At 39.7% G+C, this 24,302-nt stretch overlaps 1 protein-coding gene across 2 annotated transcripts in view; it reads left to right on the forward strand.

Annotated features, from left to right (window-relative positions):
- Positions 1–24,092, forward strand: part of KREMEN1 (kringle containing transmembrane protein 1) — a 149,830-nt gene extending 125,738 nt beyond the window's left edge. For both annotated transcript variants that reach the window (XM_056537222.1, XM_056537223.1), the window contains exons 4-9: positions 260–384; positions 3,068–3,221; positions 10,816–11,148; positions 16,279–16,437; positions 16,795–16,879; positions 23,036–24,092. In XM_056537222.1, coding sequence (XP_056393197.1) covers positions 260–384; positions 3,068–3,221; positions 10,816–11,148; positions 16,279–16,437; positions 16,795–16,879; positions 23,036–23,195 — 1,016 coding nt within the window. In that variant the 3' untranslated portion in view covers positions 23,196–24,092. The remainder of the gene's footprint in view (positions 1–259; positions 385–3,067; positions 3,222–10,815; positions 11,149–16,278; positions 16,438–16,794; positions 16,880–23,035) is intronic.
- Positions 24,093–24,302: the final 210 nt, after the last annotated feature.

A 24,302-nucleotide genomic window follows, 5' to 3' on the forward strand; every position in this document is an offset into this window, starting at 1 on the left:
CACAAAAAGATGGAAGCATTGAAATACATAATACCTCTTGGTGTTTATGACTGGCTGAAAGTCCAACGTACAACAATTCAGTCAAGAACATGTAAATGCTTTCTTCTTTCCTGATCTAAGAATTGGAGGGCGAACATAGAAGTTCCAGTTGCACCCACTAATATTTCATTTCATCAGATAATAAGAGAGTCAAATAATAAGAGTCTGTCTGATGACAAATATCTTAAAGAAAAAAACTTTTTTTTCCATTCATTTCTAGTGCCTGGGAACCTGGGATGCTTCAAAGATCATGGAAACCCACCCCCTCTGACTGGCATTACAGAGACATCCAATAAGCAGACAATTCAGACCTGCATTACTATGTGCCGAAGACAACGTTACAAGGTTGAGCTATTAGAATATATATATATATATATATATATACAGTTTGTTATTTATTTATTTTTGGTCTATTTGTTAAAGGTTAAAAAATAGTCCTACTACCTACTGTTACGAATCAGGTATAAATAATTTAGCTTACTTAGCTTTGACTCATAAAGTTAGAATATATAAGGCTTTTTAGCATGGGATATTTTAGGCCTGTTACTATATGAAAATGCTCATACAAATGTTCACATACATGGGCATGGTTCTCCTTGCTACATACCTAGATAGGTGTCAAACATGCATGACTTCTCTGAGCTCATGTATTATAGCACTATGTGCAGTTTATACATCTACCATTCAGAATGAGGATGCAACCTGTAGAATGTTTACCATACCGCCATCTTGCCCCGTTCACATCCAGATCCCTCACTAGCAGGAATTCATGGAAACTCCACTTTGATCCAAGAGAGCAAATACTTTCATATATATATATATATATATATATATATATATATATATATATATAGAGCTATTGGGAGTGCAGACACATCAGCTGTTTCCCATTTTTGGGGGGAGCCCATAGAACCTTGATGGATCTCACAAGGGGAATTTGTAGTGCTGGCTAGCTGGCTATACTAGTCCCCTAGGGATAGATGGTGACGTCACATGGCTGGGTGTTGTAGCTGACCTGATATTTCCCTGTGAGCTCAACAAGTTTTTTAGTCAAAGGTGTTGTTCCTGTGGTGTGTAGTGCAGAAAACATAACTCCGGACAGTTGGATAAAACAACTTGAAAACATCTGTGCAAATCCGGAGATAACAAAGTCTTTTTAGTACAGAATGAGATGTTACATTTTTTTTAGAACAGATGAATGAATAATTGGTCACTGTCCCTTGAAGAGTTGCTTTTTCAACATGTATACTGAGAGGATACAGTCCGATGAGTGCTCTACTCTGGAAGGCTTACTGTGGTACAAATACTGGTGTTTTTAACTCACAGGTTTGCAGTACAATACCCTATGTGGACATACACAAGGACATTTGCAAATGTGTTGAGCCACACAGAAGGTTCACTGAAGAAATTAGTGTATGCAGAGTGATCCTTGTTCAGCTTTACTCTCCCCTAGCTTTATTCCCTGCTACTTTCTGGAGCAGGAAACTTGAGCACTTTGCCTTCAAAGCTTGGACTGGAAATGATCTCTTGGACAAGAGAGATTAAATACCATGCTTTGCTGGGAATACCATACATGCGGTCCAGATCTGTCTCTAGTGATGGAACCCACAACTAGAACAAGACTTGTAACTTGTAATAAGCAGTCATGACTTAAACATGGATACAGGACACTGAAGAGGCTTGAACTTCTCCCGGGAGAAACATTCACAAGAGGTTCTCTCTGTCTATTCTGGCCTTACCCTTACTGAATGGTCTGAACCTAGAAGTAATGCTCTAGACTAGGTACAGACACTTTTCATTAATGGACAGAACAGAACAGCAGTTCTATATGTGGGTGGTGTGATGGCAGAACTACATATCGTGCAGAATTATACTGTAATATGATTATGGTTATACAGAGAAATCTAACTACAAAAAGGAACGTTTCTTTTATCACATATATACAGATATTCTATGTGGTAAGTTATACTTTCATATGGGGGCTTGTGAAGTCATCATGGCCTAGATGTGGGGCCTCATACAGTTTTTAGGGTACCTGTCAGAGTTGCACCTATACAGGCTTTTTTCACCTGAAGCTAAAATAAGACAGGTGTAAAGATGACAGACATTTTTTTATTGTACAAGTGTAAATCCCTACACTGTGTCCACAGCAGTCTCCTTGGCGTGACATTTACAGCCACTTCGCTGAAAGATGCCGTATTTCAAAACACTGGGCTGTAGGGAATATTTTACAAGAATTAGACGTTTCAGCCATGATTTATGAGCTGCTCATTTTAAGGGTGCAGACATTTTTTGCATTCTCATGTTAAAGGTGTTGCTGATATTAAAAATAAAATGTTTCCAACTTGAATAGATTTTTTGTGCAATGTCATTCCAGCAAATCATGAATTGATGTCTCTGACTGTAAATATAAGTCTTGGGGGCCATCTTACAGATTTACTGTATTGTTGAATGACGTGTTCCTGGTTGTACAATGATACTCCATTGGTCGATATATCACTGCCTATGTTTTATTATTTTCTATCTGTCATCTATATCTCCAAAACATAACTGCTAAAATGTGAAAGGTCTTTTAACCAGACTGACGGCATATGGCTAGGACCCCATGCCCTATAGAATGAAGAAGTCACAGCACTCAAGTTCCTTTGCAGTATTTACCTATACAGTAAATTGCAAAACTCTTGACCTCCCAACATGCAGGGAACTGAAGTGCACCTACATCAATTGCATGGGGCTCTATTGCAGTTCCTTGCACAGTTATGGCTTATCCTGAGCATACACCACAACAATATCATTCCTATAAAGGCACTGTCCAATTCTTAGACAAAAGAAAAATCTGCAAATGTTATAAAATAGCAAAAAAAACAAAATAACTACCTAACCAATCCACTGCAAATGCTTTACCAGTCCCAACCGTTCTTTGTTCATGAGGTGTCAGGGATGGCGGTCACATGTTGTGCCTAATGCCACTACCGAGCAGTGATACTAGCAGTATGGTGCACTAATATTTCTCTTCTCTCTTTCCCAGTATGCTGGATTGGAGTCGGGGTTTGCTTGCTTCTGTGGTAATAATGCAGATTACAGAAAACACGGAGAGACGCCAAGCACCGACTGCAACAGTGTCTGTTTTGGGGATCATACACAACCATGTGGAGGGGATGGACGTATCATCCTGTTTGACTGTAAGTGTCCAGAAATTTTCATTTATATTTCTTCTCTCTTTCTCTAATATCATATATCATATCATATAAGTCATTCAATGAGTGAGGAGAACAAGTACTAAGTAAATAGAGATGAAAGCAGAGGTGTCACTATATGTAGTGTTGTGGAAGCTTTGTAGGCATTTTCTAATTTAATGAATCCAAAAAAACAATAACTAGAGAAATAAGCGACAGAGAGCCGAGGAGTCAGCACCTCGCATCTCGTGATGTCTCCATACATCTGCATCCAGCTCGTGGCCAAGAGCAGATCAAGATCAGTACAGATTGTTAGCCTCTCAATGTAAAAAAAAATGTGTTCATCCACTGACTGCAAACAGAGATCTGGAAATGGGGAGGCATTAAGTGGATTAGAAATGATTTCTTGTGTTTGTTTTTTTTTTTTTATGAAAAGCTGCTGTCCAAAGTGGACAGTTAATTTAAACTAAAAAAGAGAAAATCCCATGTAAACTAAAAATGAGAAAATCCCTTTAAAGTGTACCTATCAAGCCACAAAAATAAATAATACTTATATGTGTTACTCAATATGTCAGTAGATTCTATACATTTTATTTTTATGTGTCTAGCTTCTGTATTTGGCTCACAAATCCCTCTATGCTGCTCACACATTCTGACATCCACTGCTCAGGAAGGGGCATGTCCCAGGCAAGCACTGAGCCCACCCTCACTCACCATGAATTCACTTCCTCCCTGAGTCTGCTTTGTGGGGCTGGGTCTCTTCATCTAATCACTGCAAGATGCTCTGTAACCCCTTCATCTGTTTTCATGCTGCAGTTGATAGACAGGAGTGAGCACAGAGGACTGTTAGTACCACTTTGTCCCAGTCAGTGCTTCAGACTGGAAATAGATGATGCTTCAGACGAACAGGATTATGTTCTCAATGGTATGGGGACCCCTAGTAGTGTTTTTTTTTTTTTTTTTTTTTTATAACCCATGATTTCTATAAATAAGAGATTACATTTTTATGAAGTATATCAGACAGGTTAATGTTTTGCCAAAATGTATGACATCTAAAACGTTTTTGATTCTGACAGAGCCCATTTAAGGTTAGGTTCATACCACTCCTCCTTATTAGGAGCAAGACAAAGTAAGTAACAGCAGTACCGAATCCTCTTCAGGCATTTTTTTTTAACAGAACCTTTGACGCAGATGTGAACCTAGCCATTGTGGTTTTGTTGCTGTGTTATTCTGCGTCTAATATTTGAAAAACCTTGCTTTTGTGGAAGCCCTGATAACACTGGGATAAAACCTCTGCCAAACCATACACATAGCCTGAGACAGCCAATATTTTCAGTTTACAAAGAGTAGGCACTTGTGCTAACAGAATGAAATATTGCAGCACAGGAAACACAAAATGTTCAACTCAAAGTTAACAAAAAGTCTGTGATATGAAGAACCCAAAGAGAGCACTAAAATAATTCTGAGAATCATTATTAAAGCAATTGTCCCTTAGCAACTGAGCCACTTCTTTCTCCGTCTGTCTTTGGGATTAACATTACTAGAGTCATACTTATGCTTGGCATAAATTCTAATGCATCAAAAGGAGATCATAGGATCAGGATCACAATGTGGGTCCTGCATGCAAAATTGAAAAGGCCACAACCTCTGGGAGCAGATCTAACAATAGATATCTCACCAGCCTGGCATCCAGACCAACAGCTGCCAGCAGCAGGTCTCAAGCATTTCCGAGCTGTCGTCATTTCATACCTCTGCCTCCCAAAAGATATAATAGCTGTGAACAATACATTATGGGCCAAGTGACAACTGAAGAAAAGTCATAGGGAACAGGTTGTACCTTTATGCATGTCCTTGGTGTTAATCTACTGTACATGCAGTACAGATAAGTACGGTAAGTATTGTTGTATTATAGACATATCAATAGGTCAATCGCTGGATAGACAGGGAGACTTTAATACACTTTTTCGCCTACAGTTGATAGAAAATAGATTTTGAAGTTGAGTTTTTTGTATAAGATTGTAGGTCTTATTAATTTCCCTTTTGTCTATAACGTTCACTAAAGAAAGTTATTCCCTCTCTTTAAATATTATTTGTAACCTTTCACCCGGATAATAGAAAGAAGCCAGGATCTAAACGGGATTAGTCATAAATCCTCTGAAACTTCTCAGTGTCCAAAAGCCACATCAGATTGTGGTACAGATATACCCTGGCTTCTAGTAAACATTTACTGCTTCTTGCTTCCAGCCTCTGAAAGGCTTGCCTTTGAGAACAATGCGGTGCAGTCTTGTTAGAGAGAGTGGGCAGACTATTGTGTACTTAGAGGTCAGATTAAGAAAGAACATTTCAGGAGAAGGAGACAGCTGTGGTCACACACGCCTTCGATTTGCGGGAAGTCAAGTATGTGGCTCTGAATTTAGACCTTGGTTCACAGCCTTGAAGGCCAGGGCATGGAACCAGAACAGAAGATTGTTGTCTGGTGTGTAGTCGAGGTGGGCGGGGTGGTGTGCACTGGATTTCAATCATTTTCCTCACTCAGTGATTTTGGTAATTTTGCCAAATATAATTTTTCCTTGACTTGGCATTCTGAGTACAGCAGATTGATTCAGACTCACAAAAAAAGCAGGCCAAAGGCTTTCGTCCCAAGGTTAAGAAGAAAGTGTCAACACCATACTTATATTAGGAGAAGAACTTGAAGCAGTAATGAATGTCTGAACTTAAGCATGTGAAAATCCAAACAGAAGGAAGATGTGGAGATTTACCTAAAAGCCTAAAACTCATTATGTTTGTAAACCTATTAGGTGACCATAAACATTGGAGAAATGTTGGTTGATCCCACTGAATTCACGAGAATCAGCTTAATATCTAATGTGTATGGGAGTCTATCCAGACTCTTCCCTTGTGGTGTCTGGGGAATGAAGTGTGGTGACCACGGGGTGTCGCAATGGATGTAGCAGGGTCTGGAGGTATTAACCCCGGGGGCAGGATGTTGTTAACCTTAGTGTTCGTGAAGCCAGGATGTGGTTGTTTTGGTATAGTGCACCGCCGACAACAAGCCCAAAAACAGCATGCAATGAATGAAGGTCCACAGCAAGGATTTGAAGTAACTGGAACTTTTACTTGTAATATGCAGGAAACAGTCTTTACAGTTATGCATTTTCCACAGAGGTAATCGGGACACAGGGGACCTCGCAGGCTTGCTTGGATTTGTAGTTATTGTATTAATTATGCATGCCACTGTGCTACTGATATAACTTGAGCTTGACAGTAGGTACTTGATTTGTAGAAGTAGCTTTGACTTACAGTTTAGAAGTGGCTGCTGGTCTTTAGGCTTTGGCCTAGATGAGAGGAATTTGGATAGTACAGGACTTTGTGCTTTCTTCAATGCCAGGAACTAAGAGAGAGAATTAAGAGACTACAGCCCCTTATATACTAGGGCGCTGGACTAAATCCCATTGGTTGCTAGTTGCCTGGGGTACTTGTGCCCTTGGAACTCTGGGTATGTCATGTGACTGCAGGTCACATGACCAACACTCTATACACTTTGTACAACTTTATACAAATGAACAATCACATTAAATGAACATAATTAATACACATGGCATTTATACAATACACGTAATATAACATAACCTGGGGTAAGCCCTGCAGGAGAGCCCTGTGGACCTAAGGGACTCTTCTTGAGGGGACTTAAGGATGGTAAAGAACTAGGTTTGGTACCGGGATACCACAGAAGGATTAAGCATGTTGGATTTTTGCCTGATCCTTATTTTCAAATTAAAAAAGCATATTTATGGTGGAGAGGGGAGACATAACTGAGAGTCCAGCGTGTGTGTATTTATGTATGGCCATCTTTACCCTACCTTTTGCTAAGATTAAGAAAAAATTTACAAAATGTTTTAACAAGAAAGCTACTTAAAGGAGCACTCAGTGGAATTTTTTTTTTTATAATCAACTGGTGCCAAAAAGTTAGGCTTCTTTCACACTGTCGTTTGTGCCTGTCAGTGTACCAGCCGTTAGGAAGATAGCGGGAGAAAATATGTGCATGACACGTCTTTTTCTCCCGTTATTTTCGGCCACAATAACGGGAGTTCTATCGGACGTTAGAGGAATCCCATTCACATGAATGGGATCCTCTTTGCCTGTTATAACTCCCGTTATGCTTCGTTACAATAACGGACGTTAATGGCAGCCAAAGTAGAAAAAAAAAGAGCCATCCAGTACATTTTAGCTGCTGTATGCTCCACAGGAAGTTGTATACAGTGGTCCCTCAACATATGATATTAATTGGTTCCAGGAGAACCATCATATGTTGAAACCATCATATGTCGAGTACATAAGTCTATGTAAAAATGGTAATTGGTTCTGAGGCCTCGGAACCATTGTATGTTGAATACATATCTCTATGGGAAACTGCTAATTGGTTCTGGGATGACCATTGTATGGGGAGTGTTTAACAAACCAGGGTGCCTCCAGCTGTTGCACAACTACAACTCCCAGCATGCATGTACAGCCATTGACTGTCTGGGCAAGCTGGGAGTTATAGTTTTGCAACAGCTGGAGGCACACTGATAGGGAAACATTGATGTATGGGGTGTATAGTGTGTATATGTATTGTATGTGATGTGTGACATCGCATACAGTACTGTACAGTTCTTTAAATACCTTCAGGGGGGACAGAATGTCCTCCATTACGATCCTGCCGACTACAGCTCTATAGGAAAGGAAGGAGAGGGCAGCCAGCAGCTCATTGGATGCCTGGATAGCCTATTGGCTATAGCTGCACTGGGGGGGGGGGGGCTTACACGGAGCTCACAGTGGAAGCCTGTATGAGTTAGCAGGACAGCATGTGAGTAACAGAAGGCGGAACGGGCACATTAAACAACTGTCTGTCAGTTGATGAAGTTGTCAGCGCTGTTTGTACGATGGCCCCGACACACAGCAGCATCATATGTCGATGCTGCCTTCAACATACGATGGGCTCTGAGAGGCCATCATATGTTGAAATGATCATATGTCGGGGCCATCATAAGTCGGGGGTCACTGTAGTTCTTTTCTGTCTGACCACAGTGCTCTCTAACCTCTGTCTGTGTCAGGAACTGTCCAGAGCAGGAGAGTTTTTCTATGGGGATTGCCTCCTGCTTTGGACAGTTCCTGATGTGGACCGAGGTGTCTTTAGAGAGCACCGTGGTCAGAAAGAAAAGAACTATACAACTTCCTCTGTAGTATACAGCAGCTGCTTTCTATTTTATTTTTATAGCACCTTGACTAACTTAAAAAAAAAAATTCTGAGACTGCAATACCCCTTTAACATTTGACTGCCCCTGTAGTCTTTCTTCCCCTGTAGAATTTCTGTTAACTCTCCATTATATTTAGGAAAAGGGGTATCTCCTTAAGAAAATACAAATTTATAAATCCCGTTAAGGCTGTCTATAGGACTTGTGCATGTCTATATTGATAAAATGTTTCATTTTCTATGTGGCAGTGCTGTGGAGTAATAAAACACTACTTCCCCCATAGATTATGGCTGGATTCACACTAGCCTAATCCTTTTGCATTATAGCGACCTTTTTGTGGCGCAAGTCTTTACCTGAATCTGGGTCTAATGGCCTAAACTGACAGCATCCTAGTAATCTATGATGCTGTGAAATCTCTAAAAAGCCATACTAGGAATCCCAAAATGCAACCGTATTGCGCTCATGTGAAACCACCCTGAAGATTATTACTGGGGGGCCCAGCAGATTGTGATCAGCTAATTTCTAAGGGAATCTTTTAACAAACAGGGATTGGTAAAAATAGTTAAAAGGTCCTTCTTACTCCTTTTTTGTCAGTAACCTATGTTCTTAAATGTATACTGAATGTATAGTCTAGATTTTTTTAACTGATTGAAGTCTTCTCTTCATTCTTCGTACATTATTATGGGGGCTACCATCTTGCACTAACCTGGATTTACCAGTATTTAGAGATATGGTTTGCAGAATGCTCTATCGACATCGGAAACAATAGTCTAAACCAGACCCTATTTACTAGAGTGGGAGCATTTTCGGGGCATGCTCTGTGACCTATGCAGAGGTCATTCTACAAGGAGGGTAGGCTTCAGCCATTGTGAATGGTGTCTTATCTATCTACTGGTGTCACCTTTCACTGTACTTCTGTCTGTGATGATAAGGAGGACACTTCTGGAAAGTGATCTGTACAGAACAGGAAGTCTCAGATTAATATTAGGCCTGATGGTCAGACTGAAAACTTCTCTTTAAATATCAGTTAGTATATTTCTATTTGTTTCATTGTAGATTTCAACAGCATTTTTGTTTTCTTCAAATGTGCACAGACAAATATATTTTGAGCTGTCAGTTTCAGGTTTTGCATTCTTGGCATTTTTAAAAGGTTTGTGTAGACACCATATGATTTTTGTGTTTGCGCCCATAATCTTTGCCATACTCTATGCATGTTTTAAATGTGTCTTAGCACTAAGGAAAATAATTCTGCTATCTGAGTTGTGCACTTGCTGAATCAAGGTTCTTCTACAACATGTTAACATCAAGAATTGTTGTGAAAAATGTATACAAACATTTACTAAGCAAAACAGGACAATATGATTGATGTATGGTAAGAAATGGTAAGCATTCACCACTGACTCAGATTACATTAGAAATACTGTATATGAATCTGGTGGCTTGTCTGTGACCTACATAAAGCAGAGGGGCTCTACATAAAGTTATCCAGAAATCCACTCCTTATTTATTATATGAGAAAAGGATAGAAACATTATCCCTTTGTTTTTTGCTTATATAACTGTAATTTTGGACAGAGGGAATCCTATAGGTAAGGGAGACAGAGGTAGCCAGATCTTTGCCCCTCTATCCATTGGTCCCATCACGACTGTGTTGGCTACCTGGTGGTGTATAAACTCTTGGGTAATGTCACCATAGTTGTATATTTTTGCCTTAAAGAGTACCTGTCACTAAACTAAATTATTAATATAGTGTTCCTTATGTAATTATAAGACATTTTGCTATTTACTTGCTGTTAAAATTCTAAACATTCATATGTTTTTAATGTGATTTAAAAAATGGCCACTAGGTGGCTCTGTTCTGTACCCTGTGCAAATCAAACGCTTAGTTTGGTCTCCTCCAGGCCCGGCAGGAGACCAAACTCAGGAACTGTGTGTGGGATATGGTGCGGCACAGCTCTCGCAGGCTTTAGTGATGTTGCGCCTGCTGGGGAATGCCCACTATTTCCTACCGGGAGCTCACACAATGTGAGCAAGAGGAAAGGCATGATATCGAGCTTTTTAAAGCTCAGAAAAAAATGTTAAGGGCAGGAGGGGTGTTAGGAGTAGTTAGGGAATATTGGGGAAATTTGAAAATATGGTTTGATGACAGGTAGTCTTTAAGTTACTTTGAGGGCTGAACTGCCATCAATTAGCTAAGTGGGTGATTACTTTGTGATGAGAGGAAAGCAGAAGGAGCTGGCCAGCGAACACTGTCTGTAAGGCAGCGGCGGGGGATTGGGCAGGTAAGTATTACTTATTTACCAAAAATCCCTTTAACTTCAAAATAAAAATTGCCTTGAATAAAGTATACCATTTTTTTCTTTGCAGCACTCATTGGAGCATGTGGTGGAAATTACTCCAAGGAGGCTGCTGTGATCTACTCCCCAGATTTTCCAGACTCGTATGCAGCAGGAAAAGCCTGTTATTGGACAATTCAAGTTCCAGGAGCTGCTTTAATACATTTTAACTTTACATTCTTTGACATCAAAGACTCACGGGATATGGTAGAGCTTTTGGATGGCTATACAAAGCAGGTTTTGGTACGATTTGATGGCCGGAACCACCCATCGCAAAGTTTCAACATTTCATTAGATTTTGTTATCTTGTATTTCTTCTCTGATCGCATCAATCAGGCCCAAGGATTTGCACTTGTATACCAAGGTAAGAGTTCAAACTTTTTCATGGCAAATAATCAATTTATGTAAAACTCAACGTATGTATGTAAATATGCTCCAGCATAACTTCCAAATGGCTAAAGATATTTCAATGAAAATTGGTACACTTGTTATTTATATGTCAACTTAAAATATCATAGAACTAAATCAACCCTAACCCTAATCCAAATGGGGGTTCTTGTCTGAAGTCCCATGCATACCTATGCAACTTTTTCTGATTGCGTTACTTTGAAACTTCAGAGATTGCCCAGGAGTTTAAAACATCCTGCCAACTGTTCAGGTGCAGAAAACGGTTATTGCAAGAGACAGGATATGAAAATGAGAGTTTCACTGTTGCTTTTTCTTTCCCACAAGGTTTAGGTAGGAAGACTGGGTCATGCTAGGTACTTTAGTACATTTTTTTTTAGGCTTTATGACTTTGGGACTTGCAATTCTGAATAATTTCAACATGATAGAATTTGCTTTTCTGGATCTAACTTTATCTTATCTGTTTACCACCTCATGCAGTTTGCTTGATGTGTACAAGTTTCTTACTTTTAAAATGAACGGAACACTAGGTAATGAAACTGGTAATGAAAGTAAAAATGTTGAATTTTTTTACACACTCCTACTTCAGTCTTGAAGAAATCTTCCAAAGAGCTTAGGAGGGAGACTTGTTTCTATTGTACATAGAACAGTGATAGAGAATTGTGTGGCAACCAATTGTTTTAAAACCAGACACAGATTTATGAAGAAATAAGGGATATAGCTTATAAGAGGGTGAAATTGAGAGTGGGTGAAATGGGTTTATAAGGTGTGCCTATTCCCGAAGTGCAAGTTTGCTCTGTTTAAACTGTGCTGCTGCTGGGCGCAATATATTAAGGGTGTATTCACACGTACAGTATCCTGCACATATTTGATGTACAGGATTTGAAGACGTGTTCATACATTTAGTTAACATTGTATTCTGCACTGTACTCTGAAGCTTGAAATTCTGTGCATCAAATATGCACAGGATACTGTAAGTGTGAATACGGTTGTAGCAGTATTTTGTGGCACTTTATGTGAGGTTAAGGAACATAGTGTTGGGGAATGACATCCCTGTGGGCCATGTTGCTGTTGGGAGATAGCAGGGGCCTGTTAAGTATTAGATGATCGGATATGATAGTGAACTGACTACGATTGTGAAGGACACAGTTTTCGGAGATTCTGAGAGGATTGCTGAGTGGACCATGGATGCAGAGATGATATGCAGTTCCTACCTTTATAACACCTGGTTGGAAGGATTCTGAAGAAGGGCCGAGTGTTGAAGGCAGTGGGCTGTGGGTAGGGCACACATAAAGAAGAATTAAAAACAATATAAATAAATAACTTTCAAAAGTTCAACCAAGTGAAACCATTCAAATCTAAATATTTTAAAGCGTGTAACCTAGTCTTGTATAATAGGATGCCTATTTGGTTGAGAATAATTTGGCATGCTCTTTAGTTAAAAGAGATAGAAGAATAGGATATGTAATATGTCCTGCCAACAGGCATACAGCTTTGGGCAGTATCTAATTTTAAAGCCTAAACTATACCATATCGGATCTGAACAGATGGTATCTGGAACACATAGATTTTACATGTGCATCTGTAGCTATTATTTTTATATTCTAGACGGTTGTAATGTATGTTTTAACAGCTGCTCAAACTGCACAGGGGTAAATCATGTCCTGTCTTTGACTATGAGAAGAATGCATGTGTGACTTATAAGGTCTTCTGTTGTTGAACATTTTCAATAGGGTCCAAGGTGTAAAGTTTCTTTTCTCTTTGAGTGAGTTCTCCTATTGTAAGGTCAATTATTCTCCAATGGGTCCCTCCCTACCTATAAAAATGAAGTAACAGGCAGCTGTAGAGGGCATTATTGTCTGGTATCTAAGGGTGTTATTATAAGAAGACTGCAGAATGAGCCCATATTCAATAGAGTGTCAGCATTCCAGGTAACCAGCCAAGCAGAAATATCTGCCTTTTAAGTCCCACCTGGTGTCCTTAACACAGGTTGGTTACCAGGGGGTTGCTCTTCCATCAGGAAAAAATGTATTGTGACATGTAGGGAGTCTATGAAGCTTTTCACATGGCTGAGACTGTGATTTACAAAACAAGTAGACCTGACCTTCATTTTAAACCTTCTTTAATATGTGGAGTACAGAGGGGTATTTCTGGCAGCAGACTCTTGCTTACAAAAACATGTATTTGTCTCCTTTATCTTTTATTATACTTTAATATAACCTTATAGACTCTGGGATATTTTCATGACTTCAAGATTCTTACAGTTCATAGCTAAATGTGTACTCCGCCCCTAGACATCTTATCCCCTATCCAAAGGATAGGGGATAAGATGTCTGATCGGGGGGTCCCATTGCTGGGGGTCCCCCACAATCTTGGCTGCGGCACCCCAGACATCTGGTGCACGGAGCTAACTTCGCTCCATGCCGGATGACTGGTGATGCGGGGCAGAGGCTTGTGACTTGCATTGAGGGGACCTGGCTGTGATGTCAGGAGCAGGCCGCGGCTGTGATGTCACAAGCCTCCTGCGCTACACCCAATGCTCTAATCGAACATCCGTGCCGGATAACTGGTGATGCGGGGCAGAGGCTTGTGACTTGCATTGAGGGGACCTGGCTGTGATGTCAGGAGCAGGCCGCGGCTGTGATGTCACAAGCCTCCTGCGCTATACCCGATGCTCTAATCGAACATCCGTGCCGGATAACTGGTGATGCGGGGCAGAGGCTTGTGACTTGCATTGAGGGGACCTGGCTGTGATGTCAGGAGCATGCCGCGGCCATGATGTCACAAGCCTCCAGCGCTACACCCGATGCTCTAATCGAACACAGAGTGCAGCAGGGAGATCACGGGGCTCCCCAGCAGCGGGACCCTCGCGATCAAACATCTTATCCCCTATCCTTTGTATAGGGGATGTCTAGGGGCGGAGTACCTCTTTAAGGTTCCTTTTGCCTAACAGTTATTATAACTTCTCATACTATATAAGCTTTAAAGATTTTTTTTCATTTTTTCATTATAAACAGATGCCAGTGTGAACAGAGTGTAAAGCTGGCACACAACCAAACAAAACATGTCGGGTTTACAATAGTAAATCAATAGTAAGAATAGTAAATCAGTTTTGATTGAGTACTTTCATCCAACGTATACCACTGATAGCCTATATATGCATTTAACTTGCATTAAAGGGAGATACCACACTTTGTCAGGTAGATATTTAGCCTACGATATAGACAACCATTTCTTCTACTAATAATAAAGATGGCATAGATACATATATTTACCCATAGAACTGCTAAGTAAAGCCTCCTGGTGGTGCCTTACATCACATGACTCCTAAGTAAAATATTTTCATGGCGAAGTTTTGTACGGCTGTTCCATGATCTTGTCTGTGACTTTGTCATCACCAGTGAAAGCAGAGAACAAGGGATTATACCAGCATCTTACTGATAAAAATGGGTTAAATAGTTGTAAGCACTTATATTGTTCACAGGAAAATCCATATATACACAAATACTCATGGAATGTTTAAACAGTTATGTCTCGGTGTTCAGTAAAATAGTATTATCCAAGTCTGTCACATCAAAGTGGACATGATTGTGATGGCTTCAGCCTGTACCTTCCCTGCAGTCTAGTTCCTGATATAAAGGGAAGGTACAGCTCAGTTTTGTAGCAGTTTTAACAAATACTGTAATTCCTTAGTGTGTATACAACTGTATTCATTGTGCCCCAAGATCAATATGCCTCAAAAGTATAGCCCACATAGTAACCCTTCTATGGAAAACATAATAACTAGGATCAATTCTAAATAATAACTATTACCATTCCTAAATAGTAAAGTACTGGCACATATATTTTGTGACATATTCAAAAAATTCTGGTGCTTTTACTTGATAGATAAAGCAACCGGTGTTAATGTTTACCATTCTTTAGTTAGCCTTAGCAGCAATGCAACCAACTTGCAGTTTACTGATATTAGGCAGGCGAAGACATAGCTAAGATAAAGACATAGCTAACTGATGCCAGAAAGTTAAACAGATTTGTAAAATACTTCTATTTAAAATTCTTAACCCTTCCAGAACTTATCAGCTGCTGTATGCTCCACAGGAAATTGTATTTCTTTCTGGAATTATTTTCTGTCTGACCACAGTGCTCTCTGATGACACCTCTGTCCATGTCAGGAACTGGTCAGAGCAGGAGAGGTTTCCTATGCGGATTTTTTCCTGTTCTGGATAGTTCCTAAAATGGACAGAGGTGTCAGCAGAGAGCACTGTGGTCTGGAGGATTAAGATTTTTGAATGGAGGATTAAGATTTTTGAATCGAAGTAATTTACAAATCTGTTTAACTTTCTGGCACCAGTTAATTAAAAAAAAACTAATTGAGACAAGATAAGCCCATAGGTTTATTGGCAAGAAGCTGGAGAACCAAAGAAAGTACAATTTGGTAGCACCATGAATAGTTACGAATCACATTTTGTTCAGTAGAATAGATATGGGCAAAATATTTTTTGTTGTAACCCATTAGAACATTCTGTGTTATGGAAATATACAATACATGAATATGGGCACCATAAATAACACACATTGCTCAACTGTTAGATGCTAACAGAATGATGAAAGGTACAAAACAGAAAGGAAACTTAATGTGCTCTAAATACTCAACAATGGTGAACAAACAGTTAACATCTTCTTTGGACCATCATTGCATAAAATAAAAGGAAGATCCCCATGATATAAAATCTACACCCAGGAGATACACCCGCTAAACAAAGGGGTAGCAGTATTAACAAATACCTGAACATAACAATAAAATACTGAAGTATAATTCACACATAAACAATTCAAACATATTCTAATCAGATAGAAAAAACATAGGACCATAAGGGAGAAATCCTTAATGTGAGAGGGGGATGTGTTTACCCATGGCTGTGTCCCAAACAAAAAACATCATTTAGCCACAAAAATACATGCAGTAAATCTTACATGATTTGGGTATAAAAATGATGTGTAATGAGCCTAAAAGAACTAGTGAATACTACATTTCTTTATACACATGTATAGTATCCTTTATGATGACCTTTCATTTGTCTTTGGACAGCATTCAAGGAAAGAACCATAGAAAAGCCTCAATTATCCAACCAGACACAGACAGAGCTGATAACTCAAACAGCCAACCTCAGCATCAATGCAGCACGGTCTTCAAAGATCCTTTATGTCATAACAACTAGTCCTAGCCAGCCAACTGGGCAAGTGCCAGGTAAGACATTTCCAACCATCTGATTCGTCATATTACTTTTGGAATAGCAATTGTTATGCTACAAAATATCAGTTGCAAAACATTCAGTCTATTTTTATTCAGATTACGCTGGATCCGATCAGTACAAGATTTATTAGCCATACATATTTTCATGGGAGTCAGTATATGCACTGATGTATTTATGGTCACATATTTTGAGTCAAATGCTAGACATGTTAATATCCACATCACTTTTCTTTGATAGCCATGCCCCTTATCGGGACTTTGAATTTTAGGAAGAATTATTAACTATGTGGTCCTTACGGACACATCATGTTTATCATGTTTGTTTACGGACACATCTCTGTTTATCTATAGGTTGGACAATCTACGCACTTACAGCTCTGCTCATTTTAACCATCATTGCTATTTTGGTAAAAGCACTTCTTCACCTAAATATAAAGTAAGTAGTGTATCTCCTTCTTCTTTGTCACATAGCCACAAGGCACATTACCATATGATATGCTGCTTACCCATTAGAAACATATTGCGATATTAGTAGTTTAGTCATTTCTGAATATATCAAACTGCACAGAGTGGCTCTTCTTCAAAAGACCTGGTTCATTGGTGCATTGCACAGACAGCCTTAACTTTCATTGGTGATATCAAATCAAGGAAACCAGTGATTAATATAAGGCTATGTTCACACGGGTAAATGTCCGCACGAACAATCTCCATGCATACATTCTCCTGACAGTGGAGCACCGACAGAGAACTCTTGGAAATGTGCCGTCTCATAGACAGCAATGTATTTCTGTGAGGGGTCCGCAGAAAGAATAGACATGTTCTTTCTGCGGACACCAGAATTTGAATTTCCACGCCAGATGTTTGAATCTCCAATGTAGAATTCCGCACAGAAATTCCATTGTGTGATCATAGCCTAAGGGTTTATCTACATTGAACAGTCCCTTGCTGTCCATTATGTATGTCCTCAATCCCTGGTAGCTTCCTGCTTATGCCACAGAATACTGTCAAGCCAAAACTTGAAAAACTTTTTCAATGCATATGAATTCCCATTTTCAATATTACACCATGCGCAATTTAGTATGAAGCAAAAGTTTCAGACAGCATTTGTCTTAATCTCATTCTCAAATTCTAACTTCATAAAATTTGCCGGAAAGATTCTAAATCCTCTACACCAAAGGCAAACTATTTGAACATACTTTGGATAAAACTATTAGCAGGCTTTAAAAATATACTGCTCAAAAAAAATAAAGGGAACACTAAGATAACACATCCTAAATCTGAATGAATGAACTTATTGTATGAAATACTTTCATCTTTACATTGTCCTGAATGTGCTGACAACAAAATCACACAAAAATTATCAATGGAAATCAAATTTATCAACCCATGGAGGTCTGAATATGGAGTCACACTCAAAATCAAAGTGGAAAACCACACTACAGGCTGGTCCAACTGTGATGTAATGTCCTTAAAACAAGTCAAAATAAAGCTCAGTAGTGGGTGTGGCCTCCACCTGCCCGTATGACCTCCCTACAACGCCTGGGCATGCTCCTGATGAGGTGGCAGATGGTCTCCTGAGGGATGTCCTCCCAGACCTGGACGAAAGCATCTGCCAACTCCTGGATAGTCTGTGGTGCAACGTGGTATTGGTGGATGGAGCGAGACATGATGTCCCAGATGTGATCAATTGGATTCAGGTCTAGGGAACGGGCTGGCCAGTCCATAGCATCAATGCCTTCCTCTTTCAGGAACTGCTGACACACTCCAGCCACATGAGGTCTCGCATTGTCTTGCATTAGGAGGAACCCAGGGCCAACCGGACCAGCATATGGTCTCATAAGGGGTCTGAGGATCTCATCTCGGTACCTAATGGCAGTCAGGCTACCTCTGGCAAGCACATGGAGGGCTGTGCGGCCCCCAAAGAAATGCTACCCCACACCATTATTGACCCACCACCAAACCGGTCATGCTGGAGGATGTTGAAGGCAGCAGAACGTTCTCCACGGCATCTCCAGACTCTGTCACGTCTGTCACATGTGCTCAGTCTAAACCTGCTTTCATCTGTGAAGAGCACAGGTCGCCAGTGGCGAATTTGCCAATCTTGGAGTTTTCTGGCAAATGCCATACGTCCTGCATGGTATTGGGCTGTAAGCACAACCCCCACCTGTGGACGTCGGGACCTCATACCACCCTCATGGAGTCTGTTTCTGACAGACTTTGAGTGGACACATGCACATTTGTGGCCTGCTGGAGGTCATTTTGCAGGGCTCTGACAGTGCTCCTCCTGCTCATCCTTGCACAACAGCAGAGGTAGCGGTCCTGCTGATGGGTTGTTGCCCTCCTATGGCTTCCTCCATGTCTCCTGATGTACTGGCCTGTCTCCTGGTAGTGCCTCAATGCTCTGGACACTACGCTGACAGACACAGCAAACCTTCTTGCCACAGATCGCATTGATGTGCCATCCTAGATGAGCTGCACTACCTGAGCCACTTGTATGGGTTATAGACTCCATCTCATGTTACCACTAGAGTGAAAGCACCACCAGCATTTGAGAAGTGGTCTGTGGTCACCACCTGCAGAACCACTCCTTTATTGGGGGTGTCTTGCTAATTGCCTATAATTTCCACATGTTGTCTGTTCCATTTGCACAATAGCATGTGAAATTGATTGTCAATCAGTGTTGCTTCCTGAGTGGACAGTGTGATTTCACAGAAGTGGGATTTCACAGAAGTGGGATTTCACAGAAGTGTGATTGACTTGGAGTTACATTGTGTTGTTTAAGGGTTCCCTTTATTTTTTGAGCAGTGTATTTTGATCACATTACTTCTTGTTCAGAATGGAATCCCCATAATTCTTTAGTAAGAGGTCACTTCGTCCATGAGGCATTGGGCCTTAAATAATGTTGGCATCAGCTAAAATTCTAACTGGCAACCAAATTGACTGAACTACAAGACGAGCATAAATCCCATCTTGCTAGGGATTTACAACCTCAAATTGTAGCAGTGAGTGTGTGCCAGAGCTTATTATAATGGCCAAATCAAAACAAACATAATTCAAGCAGAAATGGCATTTCTTTATAGGCTCAAGGACAAAATAGGTAATATGTTGGCCGGGAAACTTTAATATATATCTTCCTTATCTCATTGTGCAGGCATGGTGAAATAATGTGCAATCCCTTTCTACAGTAACATTCAAATTTACAATTTGACCATTATCTGTTCTGGCATTGAATGTGCAGTTATTATGGAGCTTTTTTTTTTTATTAAATATTTTCTTTTTTTTATCTTTATCTTGTCTGTATACCTGGAAAGTAGTTTCCTGTAGGTTCATGGCAGTCAGATAATGTTTGTGGTTTTTAGGGCCTATGTTATGTAATATGCATATAAGCCATATAACCCTATGTAGACTATGGGGGAGATTTACTATTTTATTCCTGACATTTTTTTTAACTCTAATTTGGCGCCAAAATTTATGTGCAGTTTTTGTGAAAATGTTTTGTGCAATTGCAAAATAGAGACTTTCTGCAAAACTGACTGCCAAATGCAGTGAAAAGTTATTAACCATGAGCGCACAAAAAAATACATACCATGTCTTCCTTGCCTAAGAAAAGTGACATCCTACAGGAAGTTCTGAGGTGATTTTTTATTTGTACAAAATGTATCAAAGTCTGTGCGCCTTATTGATAAATTTGAGGAAAGTAAGTCAAAAACACAGCAAAGAAAAAGGCAGGAGGAATGACTGCACACAACCGCACAATGATAAATCTCCCCTTATGTTCACATCATGTCTAGAGGTTACATTCTGCATGTACCATGGCTGGCATTTCTCATTGTAGATGTAAGTGAAGCATTTATCATTGTAGGTGTAAGTGAAGCATTTATCATTGTAGGTGTAAGTGAAGCATTTATCATTGTAGGTGTAAGTGAAGCATTTATCATTGTAGGTGTAAGTGAAGCATTTATCATTTTAGGTGTAAGTGAAGAATTTTTCTACACCCGACCCTATGACGCGGGGCCACGCCGTGGCCCCGCGTTATAGATCGGGAGCGGACTCATGACGTAAGGTTACGTAATTGGTCCTGAACAGGTTAAAGGGGCACTCCCGTGGAAAACTTTTTTTTTTTTTTTTAAATCAACTGGTGCCAGAAAGTTAAAAAGATTTGTAAATCACTTCTATTAAAAAATCTTAATCCTTCCAGTACTTTTACGGGCTGTATACTAAAGAGAAATCCAAAAAAGAAATGCATTTCCTCTGATGTCATGACCACAGGGCTCTCTGCTGACATCATGACCACAGTGCTCTCTGCTGACCTCTGCTGTCCATTTTAGGAACTGTCCAGAGCTGGAGAAAATCCCCATAGCAAGCATATACTGCTCTGGACATTTCCTAAAATGGACAGCAGAGGTCAACAGAGAGCACTGTGGTCATGACATCAGAGGAAATGCATTTCTTTTCTGGATTTCTCTTTAGTATACAGCCCCTAAAAAGTACTGGAAGGATTAAGATTTTTTAATAGAAGTGATTTACAAATCTGTTTAACTTTCTGGCACCAGTTGAGTTTTCCATGGGAGTACCCCTTTAACATAAATAAAAATCTCCTCCTAATAAAAATTTTAATCATCACCCTTTACCTTTTTTCCAAATAAAATAAAATAAATAAATAAACATATATGGTATTGCCATGCACAAAATTGTCCAAACTATTTTATTGTCACATTCCTTATCTCGCACAGTCAACGGCCTAAACATATGAAAAATTCCAGACCCCAAAAATTGCTTATTTTTGGTCCCCTCAGATTCCTGCAAAAATTGAAGGATGCGTCATTAGCTTGCTCAAATGAACTGAATGCACCCATGCCACAAATTCAACTCATATAAACATAGTATAGAATTTTGAATGTATTACATAGCATGGCCTAAAATGATGCCACATGGGCAGAAGAGATGGCGTGCCAATGACAATCTTTAGCCTTGTCTCTGGTGTTTATCCAGTAAGGAGCACTTGCTGGTATTTAAATGGACAGCGTAATTCATTTAGATATCTTATGTGATGCAGATTTATTGAATTAAGTCCAAATGAGGAGATTGAATTGCTTCCATGAATGACTGTTTAATGACCAGAAAGTGAGTTCCTCCAAATGCCCAACACAAGCCTATACATTAGGCTGAAAATTGTCTCACAATGAAATTATACAGTGAATTTTTATTTAGTATTAAATACATTAGACATATTTTTTTTTATCATACATAATGACGTACAAATTACCTTATAGGTGTAAAATCACCAATGTTGAAATTCTTTATGTTCTTGTGTAGTCTCCCACAAATAATTTCAATGAAGAGGTAGAATATAACTTTTATTGTTTTATATTTAGCATTCATTAGTATTTGCTAGGGTTTTTTCTTAGGATAAGATTGTTAAAGGGGTTATCCAGGAATTGAAAAACACAGCTAATTCTTTCAAAAACAGCTCCACGTCTGTCCCCAGGTTGTATGTGGTATTACTACTTAGCTCCATTCATTTCAATAAACCACACCCAACCTGAGGACAGACGGGGAACAGTTTTTGAAAGAAATTTGCTCTGTTTTTCTATTCATGGATAATCCCTTTAAGGCCCGACTCCTAGGATCCCCACCAATTAGCAGAACTATTGGGCTGCAGTGCTCATTGGTGAGCCTGTACTGTAGCTCAGTCCTTTGAATTGAACAGGGCTAACCTAAAATACTAAGCACAGGCGTGTTACATTTGGTCCTACTGATCATTTATGGCCTATCCTAAAGACCTCCATACTCATTAGACTTGTATGGGCTGAACCTACTCACTAGGGGGGAGATTTATCAAAACCTGTGCAAATGGAAAGTTGCCCAGTTGCCCATAGCAACCAATCAGATCTCTTCTTTTATTTTGTAGAGGCCTTGCTAAAAATGAAAGAAGCTAGCTGATTGGTTGCTATGGGCAACTGGGCAACTTTTCCTCTGGATAGGTTTTGATAAATTTCCCCCTAGGCGTGTTGAAGTTGGACTTACTGATCATAAATTTAAGGTTTAACTTGATGGCCCAAATTCCCATTAGACATGTGTCATCTTAGGACTGGCCAGTCATCTTATGTGCATGGGGGCTTTCATACTCTCTCCTGCCAGATGATGTTGTGAAAAAAAAGCATTCGGCATGCTGAATTTTATTTGCCCAATCATTTTGTTCTTGGAGACGTAAGCCAACACCAGAGGAGTCTTGAAGCAGCTTTCCCCATCCTTTTTTTCATTCCCAACACAAATGTATATGAAGAGATTTGGAGAGATAGCTGGTGACCAACTGCTCATCCAGTTGACAGTGTTTATGGCTGCCTTCATGGGGCACTCCACCCCTAGACATCTTGTCCCTTATCCATAGTGATTTCATCTGCGGCACCCCAGACATCCAGTGCAGGAAGCGAACTTCATTCCATGCCGGATGACTGGCGATGCGGGGTGGAGACTCGTGACATCACATTCCCGATAATAAAAGCATAAGATGTGATAAGATGTGATATGTGCAAAATAAACATTATAATCCACATAAAGCATTCCATTTAATCTTTTCTTTTATTTTAAGGTCTCAGAGGTTGGCATCACCGACCAGTTTAGACAGCTGCCACCGAGGTTCTGCAGGAGAAATATGGAGCATATTCTACAAACCTTCAACTTCAATCTCTATTTTCCCAAAGAAGATCAAGGGTCCTCATGATGATCGCAACCCATTAGTGGGAGAATAATTTGCACTTTGGTCAAGACATTTCAAATCTGCAGAGTCTCCTGCAATCTCTGTTCTTAGGAATTGGTTTTATAAATATATATATTTATGACCTCTAGAAATGGACTATCCAATCTCTGTGGGCTTCTAGCACCAGGACGACGAGATGTCAACGTCCAGTCCAGAAGCCTCTAGGACCCAAATGATCACATAAAATCTCCAGCTAGAAGAGCGATAGAAACATGCCAAACGTTCCGGGTACTATTGTAGCTCTTATCTCTGAGTACAGGTCAAAGACAAAATGTGATTGGGGTGGGATGGAAGGAACGACAAGCCTAATGCTGCAGGCGTTACATACAATCACGCGGCACTCCATATTTAAAAGGGATACCAGACGTACATTTTCAGATCCTCATTCTTTTTTAAATATATTTATGAACTTTGGATTTAAATATGGAGCACCAGATATTGACTGGATTTCCGACTGCATCATGGAGAACCACAGTAATGATGGATTTTTGTATCGTGTATATTTTTCCATAACTTCTGAACAGCTTAAATCAAAGCTGAACCATCACTCATAATATGAGCCAAACAGGAACCCTTTCCTTCATTCTAGAGTTTACATTTTCTCTTGCACAGAATGAATGGATACTTCACAAGGGACTGACAATTCAGGAAGTTCTGTTGCCCTACATCATGCATGGGTGTTTTGTTTTTTTTCTTGTTTTTTTCTTTTTAATGCTGGATGAAATGAGTGTCAATGTTTATGGGGCCATTAGCTAACTTATTATCAGAATGTGCATATTTGTACCCACTTTTCAGTTTATAATTTAAACCTGCATTCTATACCACTGTCTGTCCTGGAAATGTTTGTCAGCATAATTCATAAAATCTGCTCAGATAAACCTTCTGATCCTTTATGTCGTGTCTAGCCAGTGGTTGTCTGTTTAAAGGGGTACTCTGGTGAAAAACATTTTTTATTTAAATCAACTGGTGCCAGAAAGTTAAACAGATTTGTAAATTACTTCTATTTAAAAATCTTAATCCTTCCAGTACTTATCAGCTGCTGGACCAGGACTGTCCGTACCAGGATAGGTTTGCCATGGACAGTTCCTGACATGGACAG

The sequence above is a fragment of the Hyla sarda genome, chromosome 1 (genome assembly GCF_029499605.1).
Source record: "Hyla sarda isolate aHylSar1 chromosome 1, aHylSar1.hap1, whole genome shotgun sequence".
In the NCBI taxonomy this organism is placed as follows: Eukaryota; Metazoa; Chordata; class Amphibia; order Anura; family Hylidae; genus Hyla; species Hyla sarda.